Raw genomic sequence first — 21533 nt, forward strand, 5'->3', positions numbered from 1 at the left:
AGACTTTTCACCAAATCTGGTCCTCATTGCAGCTTAAGGCCCTATCATACATCAAATGTGTTGCAAAAAGTGGTCTTCTACACCAAAAGCTAAAAAAATAAGAGTCAGGCTGAAGGAAATGGCATGCCTGTACAGAGAGTACAACACAAACACCTTTCTCCGCTGCACTACCATTTTGTGCTTCGCTCTGTCAATTCACCAGAGTAATTTGCATATGGTTAAATTGGATCACTGAAGGTCAGCAGACACTGGTAAAAAAATTGAGAGTAAATGATTAAAGTGCATTTGTAAAATTTTACATATTGATTGAAATATTGCAGGTTTGAATAGTATTCTGGGTTTGTATTACCCTGTGCGTTTTTATTCATTTTGAAGAATACGGAATGTGTTTTTGTGTAAGTGAGACAAGTAAAGAGCATCTGTCTGGTTTCACATACAGTACGGCACACCAAACAAATCATTTCACAAGCCCAACTCTTCTTTTTTCTTAGCTTAAAAGCGAACTGACTATGCATTAGTCAGTAAAACAAAACATTACATTAATCGCTACTATTTTGATCTTTTGACCGGCATTTGCTTTTTATAATTAAAGAAACTTGTTGCAAAAAGAGATGTAGACCTTTACAGACAAACTTATTGACCTATAAATTGATCAGTAACATTAACTTTGTTTTTACATGCCTGAAAAACAAATATTTAGCTTCCATGCAGATACTGTGGTATAAAAAAATATCTAAAAAGCGATTCTAAAGAAATTTTCTTAATCAAAAAGTATACATAACATGGACAACATAGCAGAACATCTGTGTGTGTGTATACAGGTGCTGGTCATAAAATTAGAATATCATCAAAAAGTGAATTTATTTCAAGAATTCAACTTAACAGGTGAAACTAATATATTATATAGACTCATTACATGCAAAGTGAGATATTTCAAGCCTTTATTTGTTATAATTTTGATGATTATGGCTTACAGCTTATGAAACCCACGAAATCAAAATCCCAGAAAATTAGAATATTACATGAAATCACACAGTAATTACACAGAGATACCATAGTCATTGAACCAGGTTTTGGTTCTTTTGGCAGTGTGGGCAGGTGCAAATCCTGCTGGAGAATGAAGGAAGCATGAAGTGCTCTGGAAATGTCCTGGTAGACGGCTGCGTTGACTCTGGATTTAATAAAGCACAGTGGACCAAAGTCCTCTTTTCTGATGAGAGCAAATTTTGCATCTCATTTGGAAACCAAGGTCCCAGAGTCTGGAGGAAGAATGGAGAGGCACACAATCCAAGATGCTTTAAGTCCAGTGTGAAGTTTCCACAGTCTGTGTTGGTTTGGGGAGCCATGTCATCGGCTAATGTTGGTCCACTGTGCTGTCCACTCAACACAGCCGTCTACCAGGACATTTTCAGAGCACTTCATGCTTCCTTCAGCAGACAAGCTTTATGGAGATGCTGACTTCATTTTCCAGCAGGATTTGCACCTGCCCACACTGCCAATATAACCAAAACCTGGTTCAATGACCATGGTATCACTGTGTAATTACTGTGTGATTTCATGTAATATTCTAATTTTCTGGGATTTTGATTTCGTGGGTTTCATAAGCTGTAAGCCATAATCATCAAAATTATAACAAATAAAGGCTTGAAATATCTCACTTTGCATGTAATGAGTCTATATAATATATTAGTTTCACCTGTTATGTTGAATTCTTGAAATAAATCCACTTTTTGATGATATTCTAATTTTATGACCAGCACCTGTATATATATATATATATATATATATATATATAGTTTGTGTAAAAGTTCAAAAAAAGTTCAAAATCAAAAATTTGTTCATTTTATCAATCTGGTTAAAACTGGTTTTCAAGCAGGCCTTAAAACACATAACTATACAGTATTTTACTCCCGGAAGCTGTGTAAAGCCAGCTAATCAGATCAGAACAGCTCTGAACAAACTATGGCATTCTAAGACTAACCAGCAAGACCTCTAACCTTTAGGAGCTGGTCTTGCTGGCTTTCCCAAAGCCGCAAGTCCTGGTGTAGGTGGACCGCAACACGCTGTGGTTCGGCCCGGCATCGCTCACACACTCCCAGCTGTGTCAGCTCATCACAAACTGGGCAATGCAGTGTTGTAAAGTACTGAGAGATGGTGCCCTTTCTTGTGCCCTCATCTCCTCCTCCACCCCCCACAGAGCTCCAGGCCTTCTGTACCTGTGCAATCAAAACATCACCAACAAATGAAGTTTTTTTTTGGAAATGTCTTTTTTTTTAAAAGGTGAAGCATGCAATGTGTTTTAACTGATGTTGCTTTGTCGAGCTGGTCTGGATACTTAAACAGAACAATGTTTGAGAACCAGACACTCAGTGTTTATACTTTTTTATGAGAATCAACCTACTAATGGCTTATATACAGTTGTCTCTGCATAATATGTAAAAAAAATTCTAACATCTATCCCACCACCAGATGGTGCCTTTATATCAATAATAGCTAGTATAATTCAGTACGATTTAGATCTCAAATAGCCATAGAACAGACAAAGACCAACCGAAAAGTACAAGAACTAGTAGATACACCCATTTAAGGTGAACAATGTTTCAAGCTTGATCATTTATATTCTGCATTTGCTAAAAGACAAAATGACATAACTAACCCTCGGCAACTCGTGGTACCAGATGAACACATCTACTCCAATCAGGTTAAAAATTCGTGCAAGTGGTGGCAAGATCTGCTTGGTGATGTAGTAGGTGGCATTGAGGCGCAGGCTGGGGTCCTGCAGTACCTCTACAGGACGCCGAACCAGCTGTATGAGCGGCACTCCCGGCGTCCCGTACACAATGACATACGGCACACGCTCACCCACACGCGGCTCCAACCGCCGATCATGTGCCATCATACGCCTAAGACACAGACAGAAGAGAGCACACAAAAAAGGTTTATACAGCAACCTTTGTGGGACATTTTAATGCATTCAGACTCAGCCGGGATTCAGAACAAGGAGCAGCATTTTCAACAAAGATAGAAATCCCCCTAAACCATACCTCAAATCTAATTTCAGCATCTGTTAATGGATGTGTTGCTAAGCAACAGTCTTAGTCTAGCACAATAATAGTCTTGCAGCATGCATGCAGAAAATAAACCGAGTCCTGAAAGGTCTGCATGTAGTGAGTAGTGTAGGGTAATGTCATCAGTCCAACTAAACTAAAGTGTGCCATAAACGGGAAGGTGACGCATTAGAGAGCTCCATAAACATGATCACCACAGCTACAAGATGGGGATGACAGGAATATTTGCCAAGTATGTACCTTTCATGCACATGTGAATCTGTTTTGTGGGTGAAGGAGGGTGAAGCCTGTGTAGCTTTGTCTTGCATTTAAAGACCAACTATAGCCAAAGTCCCAACAGCACTCGTGAGCAGAACAAGTATGCCCCTTCACTGAACTTGTCAGTATTTATTAGTTAATGACAGAAAAACAAAAACAATTCAGCCATCTTGTTTCATGAATGTGGATCTGCTGACTGACTCTACGTAAGGGAAATGTGGACGAGTCAATCTTTTTCACAACAAGGACAGAATAGATGAATTATAAATGTGTCAAAGTGACAATGATACTGACAATATATTACAATGACAGATGTTACTGAAATGTTTTTTTAAACTATTATTGTCTTTTTTATATAGCTTAAAGGGTAACTAAACCCTTAAACAACTTTTTTTAGTTAATGATCTGTAAGACTGGGGCTTTATTAATGCTTTATTAATTTGTTTGACATTTGGGTATAAAGTGTTTTAATTCTACAATATATGGTGTAAAAAAAGTGCTGCCCTCTTCAGGTTGAACGGTGGCTACTGCAGTTGAATTTTCCTATTGGAAGTTGTGGTGCCCTGTGATGTAAGAGGGTACCAGCTAACCACGCCCTTGCCTACAGAGAGACATGTCTCAGGTGCACGCTTGTTGGATTTTGGTACAAATCAGCGCAACAAAATGCATAAAAGACGCTCATAAATGCCTCAATATATAATATTACGAACAAATCAATCTGAACAATTTTTTTTTTTTTTTTGTGGACTGATTCAAAAGTCACTGGGATGAATCAATTCCCACCACTATTATCACTATTTTCCACACTAGCCCTCAAAGCATGACATCACGTCTACTAAATTGTGAATTATTGGCATGATTATGCCGGTTTGTTTTTAATATAAAATTATTAAATGTATATGAATTGTAATGTGCCCATTTTCAAGAGTCGCATTTGCCATTAATTACCCAGACCTTAAATATTACATATTGTAATTTTACTACTGTGAAGTAAAAATTATATTACCGTGTAAAATTAAATATATTACACTTTAGCGCCAATCATCAAGGTCCAAGCACCAATGGCACATGTGGATGATTAGCGATTTTATGATGTAGTTTTTACAGGAGTCATTTTAAATCTTCACTTAAAGTTAAGGTTCAATCATAATGGGTGTATATGTAGACTCATATTTAACATTTAAATTTAGATGAATCACGTCAAAGGAAGTCACAGGATATTTTCAAATGAATGTGAATATCATTTGCCGCTCAAAAACTTTATCCGAAGCATTTATCTTAAAGCCCTTTTCATTTTTTTTGTCATTTATTTCTAAAATGCGTGTAGTCCTCTAACCTTTTAAACCATGTATTTGGTGTATATAAACTCTAATGTGAAATGTTTTGTAGAAATTAAATACAATACTGGAATGCAGAAATACTACACAGATCAAACTGTCATACAGAATGCGTTTTTGTTGTTAAAATTACAAGCATGCAACATCGTCAATTAGTTATGTTGTCAATTAGTAAGTTATGAAATTACCGAAAAGTACCAATAAATTACATAAATGATACGCTGTGTGTAAACTGGGAAGGATTTGCATGCAGGTGTGATGTTCATTCTATTCATTAGGATCGGTAAAAAAAAAAAATGGCTAAAGAATTGTATAGATTGAAATTAAATGAGTTTGAGGGGGGAAGAATTTTGTTTCTAGCCCTTAGTGGTTCCAAAGTTATGATCCAAAATGCAAACTGCCTTATTATATCGCCTATAATATAACATATAGCTTTACACACTTGCAACACAGTGAGTAAAATTAACGTTTCAATGTCTACAAAATAACCACTAAAGAGGTCACACATGTACCTCATATTTTGGGAAATTTCTCAAGCTTTTGGTTATTAACCCTTAAGTACAAAATGGCTAAAAGTATAAAGATGGAAAAAATAACCACTTTTCCTTTAATAATGAACATGAGTACTACCATTGTTTTCAGTGACCAGTAAATATCTGTTGACATCTCAAAAATGAGTTTTAATCTCAGTCATCCATATTTGGCAGTGACCCATGTACCCACATTTCCACAAACGGATATACACTCGCTCACCTGGTCAGTTCCAGAGCAGGGACACAGGCCCCTGGACGGTACGATCCGCTGCCGCGGTACTCTTTGGCAAAGATGAGGTCCTGCATGCTGGCTTTGGCCTCTAGCACCTTCACACACTGCTGCTGCACATACTGCTTCACCTGGCTGATGTCACGCGACTCAAAAAGCAGCTTCAGAGATCGCTCCAGAATCTAACAAAACAAAACTCAATGAAACCCCTTCAACTGACATTCGACAATCCCATGGTCAATGCATCTTAAGCAACAAGTACATTTACATGTACAGTTACAATCTAGCTACAAGAGGTTTTTGTGAAGTGAATGTACAGGCATGTCACGATGCGTAATCAAATACTGATACAGACTGGGTCAATAGCTTTGTTGTGTTCGCAGCATGTCATCTCTGTTTTCACACAACACAAAGTCCATTTGTAGTAGATGTGGATGAAACTGCAACAAATTGCATTATCCAGATTTCACAGAAAAAACAAATGGTACAATTTTTGTTGGAAAAATGTTTTCATGACGTATTATTGCTTTAGTCCATCTCAAATCAAGTTTTTCAAGTGCAGGTAAACAATAATAATATGATAGGACAGCATGTTAAAGTTAGGAATTGATTTTTTAGTCCAGCTCCAGCAAGATTCTGTCCCTGCAAGATGTTTTTTTTTCTAGAAAAAAAAAAAAAGCTATATTTTGTCCTAAAAAAATATTGAAGGTTTTATAGACAAAGACAACTCCAGAACATGAAGGAATAAAACATGCATACATACACACACACACACGTAAAAAATTGCGCTGTAAAATAACGGTAATCTACTGGCAGCTGTGGTTGCCAGCAATGTACTGTTAATTTACAGCCCTCTACCGTTAATATACAGCTCTCATTTTTTACAGTAAGTTACCGTACCATGGAAGGTAACTCATATAATTTGGGAAACCGATTGCTTCAAACAGTTCAAGTTTAAAAACTAGTATTTATACTGATAGTACTGTGAAGTTACTTCATTTGAGTCCATTGAAAATTAATCTCTTAATATTAAACTGCAAACACCTAATGTGTAATAGTGAATTAATTAAAAACATGACTTTAACTAAAATCTTTGCAGTTCACATTTAGCAAACATTAGCATACATGTATGTGCTAAAGTACTTAGCAAGGAGATTGTCACTGCATCAGCAACTACACAGTTACTGCCTTTAAATAAAGCAACTGGCAGCAAAACATCAGTGTTTCTCTGCTCATCTTTGACTGAAGCACAGGCTCTACTCTCCAGCACAATGGTGACCCACAAAACTAATTAATTAAACAAACAGATCTCTCCTTTATCATCTTTTTGTGTGTTTTATGTGCAAAAACACATAAAATACTTTAGTTTAATATTTACTCTCCTTATCAGTTATTGACTTTGCATAACGTTTTTCTATAAACGTTTACTAATATTTCAGTGAAATTAACTTCTTTTGTTTAGTAAATCTGACTGTTACATTTTACAGTATATTACTGTTTTTCCTTGTTTTTACGGTAATCTACTGGCAGCAGTGGTTGCCAGTAAATTGCTGTTTTTCTACAGTTTTATTTACAGTTGATAACGGTTAAATTACGGTTCACTCTGTGTTTTTCTTATTTGACACATTTAACCCTTTCAACCCCACTTCAGTTTTAAATGAACACTTGTGTGTCCACACTACAGAGTGTTGGAGTAACACTGAACCAGTGTTGAAGTTAATGATATAATTCAGTGATTAATTAACTGATGATTGAGCATTAGTGATGAACACCTGATGTTAACAAGCAGAATCACCGAAGGACAGAGGAACAACAAGAAGATAAAAAAGCGAAACAAGAACTACAACTGACTTCAGTCACAGAAGACATTAAATCTCTCAAGATCTCAGCAGAGGAGGATTTAAACAACTCTAAAAAAATAACATTACTATCTTCACTTATTACTAACCGGATTGACTATTTATTTTTTCATATACGTCTACAGAAATTCCTATTGAGAATTAACAGAGGTTTAGATGTTGTTTTGTTTCATTTGATGATACCATTATAGAGGTCGGTGTTTGCTTTAGTTGGGCACTTGACTCTTGACTTTAACATTAGTTTCTCTTTGGCTGCTCTAACTGTGTGTTTTTAAGACACATGTTGTAGCAGAAACAAAGCTAACAAAAATTAGATCAGGTGTTGCTGGTTATGCTTTGAATATTTCATCATCACATAATGTTTGGGTCACTGATCTCATCCAGAGTCTAATCATTTTTAAATGTGTTTTTTAATACAGCTTAATTTTATATTTTTGCACTGTGAAACTACAGCAAAAGATCAAGCAGCCTGCACAATCAGTTATGAAGGATTTTTAAACTCATCATTCACTAAACAAATTTGAACTGCGGTTTCAGTTAGACACACACAAACATCAAGAATCAGCCAATGAATCTTAACAATAGTGACAATCAACAAAAAAATATATAAAATCTGAACATCACAAAACACACTACTTACAGTCAACACAAAACAAACATCAAAAATAAAAGCAAACATTAAAGTAAACATTAAAGAAAATAACCAGAAAAATTCAGCTGCATAATTTATTCATGCTGCAATGCATGCTGGGAGTCATGCACAATTTTTTTGTACTATGCTGGTACCCAGCATGCATTACAGCATGACACTTTTTTGATTGTCACCATTGTTGAGATTCATATGCCGATTCTTGTTGTCTGTGTGTGTCTGTCTGATATTGAAGTTTGAAATATTCAAATCCTTCATATTTTCTGGTTGTCAAAACTCCGATAGATCTCGATATGTAAAATCACAGTGATACCATAATCATATATACAAAACATGACCCAAATAAATATATTAGACAATAAAAATATCAGTGCATCGGACCACTAGATGATGATTGTGACCATTAACAAATAGTCACTGTCATCTAATACTGTTTGCTTTCAGCTTTTTTGAAATAGCAAATGTAAGACACAGCTACCACAGCCAAATAAAAACTAATGTTCAAAAGTCAAGGGTCAAGAGCCCAACTAAAGCAAACACTGCTCACCATCATGGTAACATCAAATGAAAATAAAATTATATCTAAACCTCTGTCACCTTTTAATAAGAACTTCTGTAAACGTCTGACAGAAGTAAAGTCAATCTGGTTAGTTATAAGTGAAGCTGGTAATGCTGTTTGTGGAGTTGTTTAATCCTCCTCTGCTAAGATCTTCAGAGATTTAATGTCTTTTATCTTCAGTTGATTTGATCTTTTTTTCTGTTCTTGTTGTTCCTCTTTCCTTCTGTGATTCTGCTTGTTAACAGCAGATGTTCATCAGTGTCTGAATTAACTTCAAAATTGAACTGAATTAACTATGAAATTATTCACTCAGTCAAGTGGACTATATTAGTGAACTAATGTTGGGAATAGTGAATGAGGGTATAGGGTGTGATTTGGAACACAGCCTCTGAGTGTCGACTTTGAGCGCTGTTAATTCACAGTATATTCCTGTAGGCTACTTTCTCGAAAATGACATACTGTATATGACCCAGAATGCATTTCTTCAATGGCATATTGCCGTTTTAATGGAAAACCTTTTTTTTACAGCAATTTTTTACAGTATGATATGTGATATGTATATATATGATAAAATGATATGTATATATATATATATATATGATAAAATGATATGTATATATATATATACATATACACACACATATATATATATATATATATATATATATACACATCTTTTTTTTATAAAAAATATTATATTATAAATATAAATATTGCATTTATATTTTATATTACATGCAAAAATGCATTCTGTGTGACTACTCTGTGCTGCCTGGTCTACATATTTTGATGTATTGTTTTATTAAATAACAATTGTGTGTAAGGTTAGCATCCATAATTATAATTATATTACTGAACAGCAAATAATATAATTTTTTTTTCTGATATCTCAGAATGTAACTTTTTTTACTAAACTCTGCTTCCCTAAACTCTGCAGTGTGACTGACAGGTGGAGCAGAGACATTATCAAGTGAGTAAGTAAAAAGAAAAGAAAAATTCTGGAATGCTAGTTACCTTGGCAACAGCAGGGCAGCCATCTCGACGTACAGTTTCAATGCCTTTGGCATCAAACACTGGATTTTTCTGATCCAAACTCTCATACATGTATCCAACGTAACGCTTCTTCGTCTGTAAAACGCATGGGAGGTACACCTGCACAAACACACAAGAATGCAGACAGACAAAATTAAAAAGCACAATAAACAATCATGTGGCTTAAAAGAGCTCTCACACAGAGTATACTTTTAGACAAACCATTAATAAAGCACTTCACGAACCTTCTCAAATTTCAATTTGATGGGTTTAGGGTTGGTGGCAGTGACAGCCTCTGCAATTTCATTGCCAATCTTAAATGCCTGTTCCTTGGTTGCTCCTTTCAACAACACAAACATACTAAAAGAGAAAGAGACTTGTATCAGAGACAGCATACAACTGTTTACCAAGCAAGCACAAAACAAATTTCCACAGACAAGCAATTTGCCTGTGTAGGGCTGAACAAATATGGGCAGAACTCTTTACTGCCCTGGTACTTCGAAAAGCCTTTTAAAGGTATACATGTGAATTAAACGTGGCACAATGGCCTTCATCATCACAGTATGCTAATGCCTATCTAGTGCAAGGGATTCATCAATATGCTGATTGAGGACTGTTGGGACACTCCAGGCACAGGATGGTTCTGTCAGGAGAGACAGAGTCGTTTGCACCTCAATGACACGTCTGTACCATTTGCTTCACAGGACATACAGTACTGTAGATGCTTTCAACTACATACTGTTTATTTACTACTGTGTTCTAATATGTAACTATGCCATGTTTGGTCTCATCTGACAGCTTATAAACTGAAATGAATGGTGGTGAACTTAATAGAGATATTAAAGTATCCTAATGTACAATCTAGGTACTATTGGTTAAACATACTGCTGCTGCTGCTGCAACAATCGGCTGCTGATCGATTGCTCTCCCTGCTGATCGATTGCTCCTGTCTGCCTCTCTGCCTGCTGTGAGTTTGTTTGCTTCGGTACTGTAAGCTCCGTCTTAGCCTCGTATTTCTTTGTTTTGAACCATCATTTACTACAATTTGTAGTTGTTTATACTAAATACTATACTTATACTAAATACAGCTTACCCAACATCTCAGATTGACATCGCTAGCTTCCGTTACTACTAGCACAACACGCTAATTCGCTACTGCTAGCCTGTTAACGCGCCACCCGTGCGCTCAGCTATTTTATTTATTTATTTTTCTCTCGCGCGCTCGCGCCTTTGAGTTAATAAAAGCTCAGGTAAGTAATAATCAGTCAACAAACACGGTGAGTAATGTCTTGTCCTGTTATTGTCACCTGCACTTCATGTCACATGTTTAGCATAGGCTTCTCTGTTGGCAATGTAGGATTTATATGTGATAAATGCAATGAGTCAGTTAGGCTGACAGAGAAGATTTCAGAATTAGAGACACGCATCCAAACCTTAATTGAGGATAGTAAGAGTGCTAGAGCTTTAGATACTATTTTGGATGCGCCTAGCGTGAACTCTTTACATGGTGCGGTTCCAGCTGAAGTAGTGCCTGTGCAGCCAGGCAAATGGGTGACGGTGAGGGATCGCTCTAGTCGCGGATCAAAAAACCACTCTTCCGTTCCGATTACCATAACAAATCGATTTGCCCCGCTCAGTGAAACACCCACTGAGAATTCTGTTGATTGTGCCCTAGTAATAGGCCTTATGCCCAGCTCCACTACTTCCTGAACTTCAGCCAGCTCCTTTGTTTCCTGTCTTCCATTATTGGACAAACTGATTAATCCAGGTGTGTCTGATTATTGTTACTGAGGTCAGGCACACCTGGATTAATCAGTTTGTCCAATAATTGCAGACAGGAAACAAAGGAGCTGGCTGAAGTTCAGGAAGTAGTGCAGCTGGGCATAAAGCCTATTGGTGATTCGATCACACGGAACGTGAAAATAGAGACACCAGCGAACATAGTCACATGTTTGCGGGGAGCCAGAGCGCCTGACATCAAAGCAAATTTAAAAGTGCTGGCTAATGCTAATCGTAAATTCTCTAAGATCATTATTCATGTCAGCACTAATGATGTTCGACTCCGCCAGTCGGAGATCACCAAAATTCATATTAAAGAGGTGTGTGAACTTGCAAGTACGATGTCAGGCACTGTAATCTGCTCTGGCCCCCTTCCTGTTCGCAGGAGTGATGAGATAGTTAGTAGATTGTGTTCACTGAATCGCTGGCTGTCTGAGTGGTGTCCGTGTAATAATATAGAATTCATAGACAATTGGAAAAGTTTTTGGGGCAAACCTGACCTGTTGAAAAGAGATGGTATTCATCCCTCCTGGGATGGTGCTGCTCTTCTCTCTAGTAATATGGCTCATAGTCTTAGAGCTCAAACATGACAAATTGGGCACCAGGTCAGGAAGCAGACAGACTGGCTAAACCAACCGTCTGCTAGCGGCCTCGCGTCACCCAGGTCAGATAAATCCCATCACATAGAGCCTCTTTCACCTAGCTATCATCATATAGAGACTGTGTCTGTTCCCCGAATTTGGAAATCCAAAAAATGTTTAAACCTATCTAAGGTTAAAAATTTAATTGATGTTCAACAAATAAAAAACAGCTATAATACAGATGAGCAAATGCTAAAGCTTGGGTTGCTGAATATTCGATCGCTTACTTCAAAAGCACTCATTGTTAATGATATGATTTCAGATAATAACCTAGATGTGCTGTGTTTGACAGAAACCTGGCTAAAACCAAACGATTACATTACTTTAAATGAGTCCACCCCGCAAGATTACTGTTATAAACATGAACCTCGTCTTAAACGCAAAGGGGAAGGAGTTGCTGTAATCTATAGTAATATTTTCAAAACCACTAAGAAATCAAGTTTCGAATATAACTCTTTTGAAGTGTTAGTGCTTAATGTAAAAATATATAGTATAAATGATAAATCACGTTTGAGATTTGTGCTGGCTACTGTATACAGGCCACCAGGGCACCATACAGACTTTATCAAAGAATTTGCGGACTTTCTATCAGAGTTAGTATTGGCTGCAGATAAAGTACTAATTGTTGGTGATTTTAATATACACATCGATAATGAAAAAGATGCATTGGGTTTGGCATTTAAAGACATTGTAAACTCAATTGGAGTTAGACAACACGTGTCAGGACCTACTCATCGTCGTAATCATACTCTAGATCTAATATTATCACATGGAATAGATGTTGATGCCGTTGAAATTCTGCAGCAGAGCGATGACATCTCAGATCATTATCTAGTCTCGTGTAAATTACATTTAGCCAAGGCTGCAAAGCCGACTCCGTGTTACAAATATGTTAGACCTATCATTTCTGCCACTAAAGACTGCTTTATTAATAATCTTCCTGATCAGTTTCATCATTTTAGCATCCCGGATAGCTTAGAAAAACTTGATATTGCAACAGAAACTTTTAACTCTCTCTTTTCCAGCACTTTAGACACAGTTGCTCCTTTGCGCTTAAAGAAGATTAAAGAAAACAATCCAACGCCGTGGTACAACGAGCACACTCAGGCCCTTAAGAGAGCAGCCAGAAAAATGGAACGAAACTGGAAGAAAACAAAACTAGAGGTATTTCGCATTTCATGGAAAGAGAGCTCGATTGCATACAGAGAGGCTTTAAAAGCTGCTAGATCTGCTTATTTTTCAACCCTATTAGAAGAAAATAAACATAATCCTAGGTATTTATTTGAAACAGTGGCTAAACTAACGAAAAAGAAAGCTTCAAACACAGAAGTTTCCAAGCAGCACAGCAGTAATGACTTTATGAACTTCTTCACTTATAAGATTGATAATATCAGGGATAAAATTATAACTATGCAACCGTCTACTACAGTATCGCATCAGGCAGTGCATTGTAGTCTCCCTGAGGAAAAATTTGATTCATTCGTTGCTATAGGAGAGGAAGAATTTACTAAACTCGTTAAATCATCTAAATCGACAACATGTGTGTTAGACCCTATACCGACTAAGCTACTGAAAGAGATGCTTCCAGAGGTCATAGATCCTCTTCTTAATATCATTAATTCGTCTTTGTCTCTAGGATACGTACCAAAAAACTTTAAGCTGGCTATGATTAAACCGCTTGTTAAAAAAATGCAACTTGATCCTTCAGAATTAGTCAATTACAGGCCGATCTCGAATCTACCTTTTCTGTCAAAGATACTAGAAAAGGCAGTATCTTCACAACTGTGTTCCTTTCTAGAAAGAAATGATATCTGCGAGGATTTTCAGTCCGGATTTAGACCATACCATAGTACTGAGACTGCTCTCGTTAGAGTCACAAATGATTTGCTCTTATCATCCGATCATGGTTGTATCTCTCTATTAGTGTTACTCGATCTTAGTGCTGCGTTTGACACCATTGACCACAACATTCTTTTAAATAGACTAGAAAACTATGTTGGCATTAGTGGAATTGCACTAGCATGGTTTAAATCATACTTATCTGACCGTTATCAGTTTGTAGCAGTAAATGAAGAGATGTCTTATCGATCACAAGTTCAGTATGGTGTACCACAAGGCTCAGTACTAGGACCGCTGCTGTTCACTCTGTACATGCTACCATTAGGAGATATCATTAGGAAACATGGAATTAGCTTCCACTGTTATGCCGACGATACTCAGCTCTATATTTCTTCAAAACCTAACGAAACTTACCAATTCACTAAATTAACAGAATGCATAGCTGATATAAAAAATTGGATGACTCGTAATTTCCTACTTCTAAATTCTGAAAAAACAGAGATTCTAATTATTGGACAAAAAACTTCCTCACGTAATAACTTAGAATACTGTCTAACACTTGATGGCTGCTCTGTTAAGTCTTCGTCGTCGGTTAGGAACCTGGGTGTGCTCTTTGATACCAATCTTTCATTTGAAAGTCACGTGTCTAGTATCTGTAAAACCGTATTTTTCCATCTTAAAAATATATCTAAATTACGTCATATGCTCTCATTGACAAATGCGGAACAATTAGTTCATGCTTTCATGACATCAAGGCTAGATTATTGTAATGCTCTACTGGGTGGTTGCCCTGCACGCTTAATAAACAAACTACAGCTAGTTCAAAACGCAGCAGCTCGAGTTCTTACCAGAACCAGGAAGTATGACCATATTAGCCCAGTTCTGTCAAAACTGCACTGGCTCCCTATTAAACATCGCATCAATTTTAAAATATTGCTGATTACTTACAAAGCACTAAATGGTTTAGCTCCGCAGTACTTGAGCGAGCTCTTAACGCATTATACTCCTTCACGTCTATTGCGATCTCAAGTAGATCCTTTTCCTATTTAGCACCAAAACTTTGGAACAGTCTTCCTAACATTGTCCGGGAAGCAGACACACTCTGTCAGTTCAAATCTAGATTAAAGACACATCTCTTTGACATAGCATTCACATAATACATTATAGACTTCTATAATTCAATATTAGGCTGCATAGATTAGGTCAGCTGGAACCGGGAACACTTCCCATAAATCCTGATGTACTTGTTACATCATGAGAAGAATGGCATCTACGCTAATTTTAGTGTCTTTGTTTATCCCAAGGTTTTCCCGCAGCCTGCCGGATCCAGGCCGTTTCCAGATCTGACGAAGGACCTTCGCCTGGACCCGATGTCAACGCAGTGCTGAAGTGCCAACTAGTCTCTCCCTATGGAGGATCCCTTTCCCACTCTACAGATAAAGTGTCGTCGGGAAAACTCAATTTGCGTATCTACCCCGAATTGATAAAATAAAATAAAATTCTGAATCAAAACTATAAGGAAACACCAGTAATTTGATTAGGCTTGGTTTGTAGGGAATTCCAAACCTGCACACATATATTCAAACGCACATAACTATTGAACCCGTTCTTAATGCGCATCTGAATGCCATCAGCGTTTCTCACAGGTTCGCGTTTAAAGTCTGTGTAGAGAGAATTGGGTCGTCTTGGCGGCCCTAATTTCATAACAAATGATCGTTGCGACGGAAGCGAATCAATCAAAACCAACTTTAGCTGGAAAATAGCTTTATTAAAGAACCGCTATAAAGCCAAAACAATCTTACGTTAAATTATACATTTATCTCTGTAAAGCTGCTTTGAGACAATCTACATTGTTAAAAGCGCTATATAAATGAAGATGACTTGACTTGACTTGACATGCATTGAGGAGAATATGTTAATGTTCTTCTCGCCCTCTTGATCACTACCCATTTGCCTCATCTTTTGGTTTCCTGTCAGTTGGGTTTGGTGTTGGTATTCCACTCATGTTTAACAATGCTTTGCTCAGGGTATAAGAAGGAAAGGTTGATCTAGGAGAAAGGCTTTAACTCTGCCACTCCCGCACACCGGTGCGTAACCTCATACTACAAGCAAGGCTTTTACGGCCTCTTCTGCACAACAGTGCTTTATTTGTTACAACTAAGTTTTCTATACAGTATGTTGTTCCATTCTACTGTCTGTATATTTAAACATGTAACTTAATAAATAACTTTGCCTGCTTTAAAGGCTTTGAGAATCTTTCCTTTTATCACTGATTATGTTATTTATCACTGATTATGATTAAAAGCTAAAGTGATTATAACTTTCGTTATCTAAACGTTCAGGTTAAATCCTACGTTTTCCTATCAGTTCTAAGGAAGACTTTTACCTTTAAAGAATAAGAGGTTAAAGAATAACAACAACTTTAATGGAGTCAGATTAATTATATTGGAGTCAGATAAATATTTGAATTAAACATGTCATCCTTCAACTGCCTTTTGTTCTGATTATTGGTTCAAAATAGCAGCGTAAGCTTCCAGCCTTACACCTGTTCACACTGAATGACACTGAACTACTGCACAATGGAACAGTCAATGAGAACATTTTACTTAACACAGAGTTCTGTGCAGACAACACTCTCATGAATCAGGCATGGCAGGGACTTTATCAAAATCAATCAGAGAGCAACATACGACAATTGATAAAGTTTTAGAGGGAGGCAGTGCCTCCACATCACTATGATTGGCCAGTTAACCTGGTAATATGATATCATGTACACTCTTGGGCAAAAAATAATAATAAATAATTCAATAAAAAATGGGCCAAGCCTAAAATGGCTAAACACTAAGGTTTTAATTGTCTTAACCACAAATTATTGGTCAGGAAATTAGCTAAATTTAAACAAATTAACTACTTAAAAAGCCATTGCTGTCTCAGAAAATCTTCAAAGACAGAATGAAGTTTTTGGCAGAATATGGAAAATTGTGTGTGGAGTGATGGATCACAATGAAAAAAAAAAATCTGCTGAGAAGTATAATAATAAATGCATCTCTAGCACAGTGAAGCATGGAGGAAGAGTGTCACTGTGTCTGGAGCCCTTTTAGCTGCTGGTATTGTGAGATGCTTCACTGTGATAAAGTCATTTAATGCTTTGAAGTACATGAGAATATTGCAGAATGGCTTGCTTCACACAAATGAAAAGGTTATCTAAAGAGGAATGATCAGATGTTATTTTTCAACGAGACAATGCTCCTGCCCAAACTGCAAAGACAATCAAGTAGTGGCTTGAGAACAAGTCCATCAGGCTTATATTTTTATCTACTCATGACCTGTTTGAATCCATTAACACTTGAGTGGAACAACATTGACTCTTCATCCTGTAAAAAGCTGTCTATGAGTTGGGGAAGTATTCCGTGCCAAATTACTTTACCCACAGTAATTGTCAGTTTCCTGACAAGTGATTTATGATTAATATCAATCTAAATATTTTGCCATATTGTGCCATTTTTGGATAGGCCCTTTTTTTTGACCATGAGTGTATGAAAACAGTCTGCAAATCAGACTGAATGAGTCAAATTGGAGGAAATGGACTAATTACAAAAAATAACACTCCCACTTGCAACATTGTAGGTGAGGTCACATCTTTATTGAAATTAACTAATGGATCCAGTTTTATTTCTTTACCTGTCTGTATCTCCATAGACCACGCGCGCTCCCCACTTCTTGGTGTCATTGACCATCTTTATGGCTCTCTCCAAAGTCTCTCGGGCCTTGTGCACAATGCTGTCGCCTACCTGGAGTATCAGGAGAGACACATTTTATCTGGTTTCTTTGGCAACATAGTAATCTCAAAACACATCCTGTTAAATTTTGGGCATGTGGCCTTTTCAGTCTTTGAAAAGAGCAATTCAGTCTTTTGGAGCAATGTTGCATGCACAATTTGAATACAATCTAAAATATTTAAATTGGTGGCTTTACTTCAGGAGCCAGATTTTACATTAGACATCAAGTTGAAAATTAATACAGTACTAAAATTGGATTAAAACCAAATCAAACATTAAAGTGTAATAATATTAACCATGAACCACATACAGTAGGCCTAACAATATGCTAATTTATGACAACGGCTGGTAAGAGAATTCACTATTTGTTTTACTGTCTTTACAGTTTGGCCGTTCAGTCTGTAAAATTCTCTTGAATTTCAGCATCCAAAATTTTACTGCACAAAACCAATTTTTAATTAAAAAAATCCTTTTGAAATGTGATAAGCCTATTTATTTTGCTATCATAATGATTAAGGACTATTTTGTTAGTTGCAATTCATTCTTTGCATCTAGCATTGTTTTTCCTTTCTGATTTGTGATCACATTAGACACGCAACTCATTTTTGGGTTAAGAACCAGTGATTTAAAATGCCAAGTTACAACATGTACCTCAACGCTGGGCATTCGTCCTGAGAAGCTGGCAGCAGTGTAACCGAATGTGACATTAGCAATAAGTTTGAGGCCAAGCTGCCTGGCATCCAGCAGGCGCAATAGAGCTTTGTCATTCTTGTACGCCTTCATGGACTGCTTCACCATGATCCTGGTCTTCAAAATCTCCTCCAGCATACGTGGAAGTACACCCCTCCGCACTGATGACTGAGCACACACAAACCATGAGCACAACCGACTTTGACACTGCCGTTGTAAGAAATATTACAAATACATTTACTTGAAAATTGACAGTTCTTGCTCTAAAATCTGGCTGGATGAAATTATGCGACTGTGGCTGCACATCTGTTGTATTTTATATCAATTTCTGTTCATAGAATGACCTTTATGATGCTTGGTAACTAAAAGCAGAATTGAATATAGTGACTGTTATTCACAATATTTTAATTATTCCTTGAACCCTGGTATCTTCTGTCATATTTTAGTCGCTACTGTTTTATAACAGCAATAAGCCATAAGAAAATGTTGGTTAACTTTGTGCATTGTGTGCTCGTATCCATCAACCAGTGACAGTTTCTGAAAAGCCAATCCAGTTACAATTTTGGAAATCCTGTTTCACATACTATTATTCAAAGATAGTAAGCAGTACAGTATACAGTATAAATCATACAGCAAGTAGCAAGCTAGTATTCCATTTCAACTATTTAAATGGCTCATCTCGTGAGGATCATTCAGTATTTAAATGAAAAGGTTTAACAGTGGTGTAATCTCAGAACTACCTTCACAAATGCGACACCATTGGGAGAAATGGTGATGTCATTTCTGAGCTGGTATAGGAGGTCAGGAGGGACTCTGAGAGATGTACAACCAAACCTGAACTTATCGCACCTGAGAGACCGTGTGAGAGAGAGGAATAGATAAACATTTCTGAACCACACAACAGATACTGCAGATACATGGAAATGCTGCATTAATACACACTAGGCCTAATGTAGTTTTACTCTAAATCTAAAAGCATGCTTACGTTCCGAGATTCTCGACATGGCCAAGGCAGGTGGAGTAACAGTAATTGTAGGCAATGATGATGGATGGATACAGTGATTGGAAATCTAACACAATGACCGAGTTGCTATAGAAACGCGACTCTGGCTCCATGACCAGTGGGATGCACTGCGGGGCTCTTTGCTGGGCACGCTGCTGTGTGCTTGGAGTCACTGGGATGTAATTCAATGGCTTCGCAATCCTTAACATCATTGATTCCACACGGTACTGCAAGAGGAGGAAAAAGATTAACTACCAACACGAAACTACAAAAAGTTTTTTTACAGGCTTTTCCCAAATCACGGAAGTGACCTCGACATTAGTGGTAGCATAAGCCATCAGGTAAGTGTTATTTAAATAAACTCCTGATGTACTTACAAACTTTCCAATCCCTCATTTTATGAGTACAGAACCTTGTACTACTGTAGATGTTTGGTCCCATTCTGGGCATTATTAGTGGGGTAATTTACGAGATACAACCTTGGATCCATTAGCGGCTCCTCTTTCAGGAGGGTGTAGTCACTTCAATCAATTATTTCATATATAGCTAAAAGGCATCTGTGTGCTATGACAGGTTTTAGATGGATGATTACCTGTGAGCCCCTGGTTAGCACATGGTAGAACTGAATTCCAAACACGCGTGCCAGCTCACTTGTCCTGCCAATAATGTCCTGCTGCTGGAGTAACTGGACTGTACCACACACACGGCTCACATAATGATCCACCACTTTCCACCTGACCCAAATGAAAGCAACAGATAGATAGAGCATGGAGGGGGGAAAAAAACAGTATTTTGTTTGTATGCCCAGTAAACATTATTAAATGTCACGTGCACACTGCAAATATTGTATCCCATAATGCAATGTGCCCAACTTGACAAATTAGCTTCAAGTAATATCAGCAGTTATTTATAACATTTATTTATTTGACATTGACATATGTTACCTTAACATGACATTTAGTCATTCAATGACTTACAGTGTAAATGTGTCATTTGTCTACACATTTCACAAACTTTATTTTTTATAATAGCTGGTACCATTCAGTCAGGGACGCAACTGCACAGTGTCCAATCAGAGGTGGCGGAGCCAGTCAGAATCCCCTCCGCTCAAAACACCTGAGCTTTCTTTCAGGGTAAGATCATGGAGCTCTGAACGCTCGCAAATTCTTTCATTTTTTTAACAAACAAAGTGTAGACATGATTTAAATAAGAGGTTCGTTGTGCTTCTTTGATCACAGTTGATATCACTTGATATAATAAAATACAATTTTGAACACTTTTAAAATGCTAAACAAAAGTTAAATTAAAATGTTTCCTTTTATTTATTTTTAAATTCGCTTTTGATTATGACGTCTTAAAGGAGATTTTCAAAGAATGATTATTGCACATTAGTGCCCTATGCGGCACCCCTGTTTACCACATATACTGCATACCCCATTTTTGTGCCCCTGCAGACAGTATATGGTACAGTTGCAGTAATCAGTATGCTGAAATTCCATTCTGAAGTTAGCTTTAGTTAAAAGATGAATGGAGAAATGATATTCCAAGGAACAACTCTGCAATAAGACCAGTAACTGGCATCTGACGGATGCGAGATCCATTCTCACCTGTGCAGGTGTGTGTTGTGGTCAAACCAGTCAGAGAGTGTGCGATGGCTGTAGAGAGGAAAGCGCTGATGCAGGAGGTGGAAAGCCACATTCTCAAAAGTGTAGTTATTCAACGCAGCCTGCAAACATACAGGAAGCACTTGATTAAAAGGAGAACACTCAGATAAACAGTGTTAGCTCAGGCATTCTAGGGGAATGAATGTGAAGTAAACCTCAGTCTTCATAACTCTCCACAAGTTGAGGACAATGCGTCCAATAATATGGATTTCCGTCATAGTGTCTGCACCATATTCATCTTTTTCTGCCATGAACCGATTCTCCTTTGAATCTCCTGTAATAGTAATGACATCAAATACAACATCTGAGAAATGGGCTAAGGGGAAAAGGCACAGATTTGGCAGAACACCTGGCCAGGCACAACTCTTAAAGTGAATACATGACCTCGGCTTTTAAATATTAATAAGTGTGTTTTCACTGGTCCTGTTCACACTTGGTATTAACATCCATCTGGGCAGTTCTGATCAAAAGTGCTCAGGTGTGTGTGTGTGTGTGTGTGTGTGTGTGTGTGTGTGTGTATCCTCTGATACCAGGTTATATAGTCTGGGCTGGACTGTCTCTCTCAAATGACAGGGCAGAAATTCTCAGGAGGAAATGGCAATTCTAACAAAGGT

General features: G+C 37.3%; 1 protein-coding gene across 1 annotated transcript in view; it reads right to left on the minus strand.

Annotated features, from left to right (window-relative positions):
* rev3l (REV3 like, DNA directed polymerase zeta catalytic subunit) overlaps nt 1-21533 on the minus strand; it is a 351481-nt gene that overhangs the window by 1052 nt on the left and 328896 nt on the right. The window contains exons 20-31 of the mRNA XM_079887722.1: nt 21075-21193; nt 20863-20981; nt 19848-19989; nt 19238-19482; nt 18993-19101; nt 18214-18420; nt 17465-17574; nt 9770-9884; nt 9507-9644; nt 5417-5607; nt 2657-2903; nt 1998-2216 (exon numbers count right to left, since the gene is read on the minus strand). Of these exons, the coding sequence (XP_079743848.1) occupies nt 1998-2216; nt 2657-2903; nt 5417-5607; nt 9507-9644; nt 9770-9884; nt 17465-17574; nt 18214-18420; nt 18993-19101; nt 19238-19482; nt 19848-19989; nt 20863-20981; nt 21075-21193 (1961 nt within the window). The remainder of the gene's footprint in view (nt 1-1997; nt 2217-2656; nt 2904-5416; nt 5608-9506; nt 9645-9769; nt 9885-17464; nt 17575-18213; nt 18421-18992; nt 19102-19237; nt 19483-19847; nt 19990-20862; nt 20982-21074; nt 21194-21533) is intronic.

The sequence above is a fragment of the Squalius cephalus genome (assembly GCF_949319135.1).
Source record: "Squalius cephalus genome assembly, chromosome: 12".
Lineage (NCBI taxonomy): Eukaryota > Metazoa > Chordata > Actinopteri > Cypriniformes > Leuciscidae > Squalius > Squalius cephalus.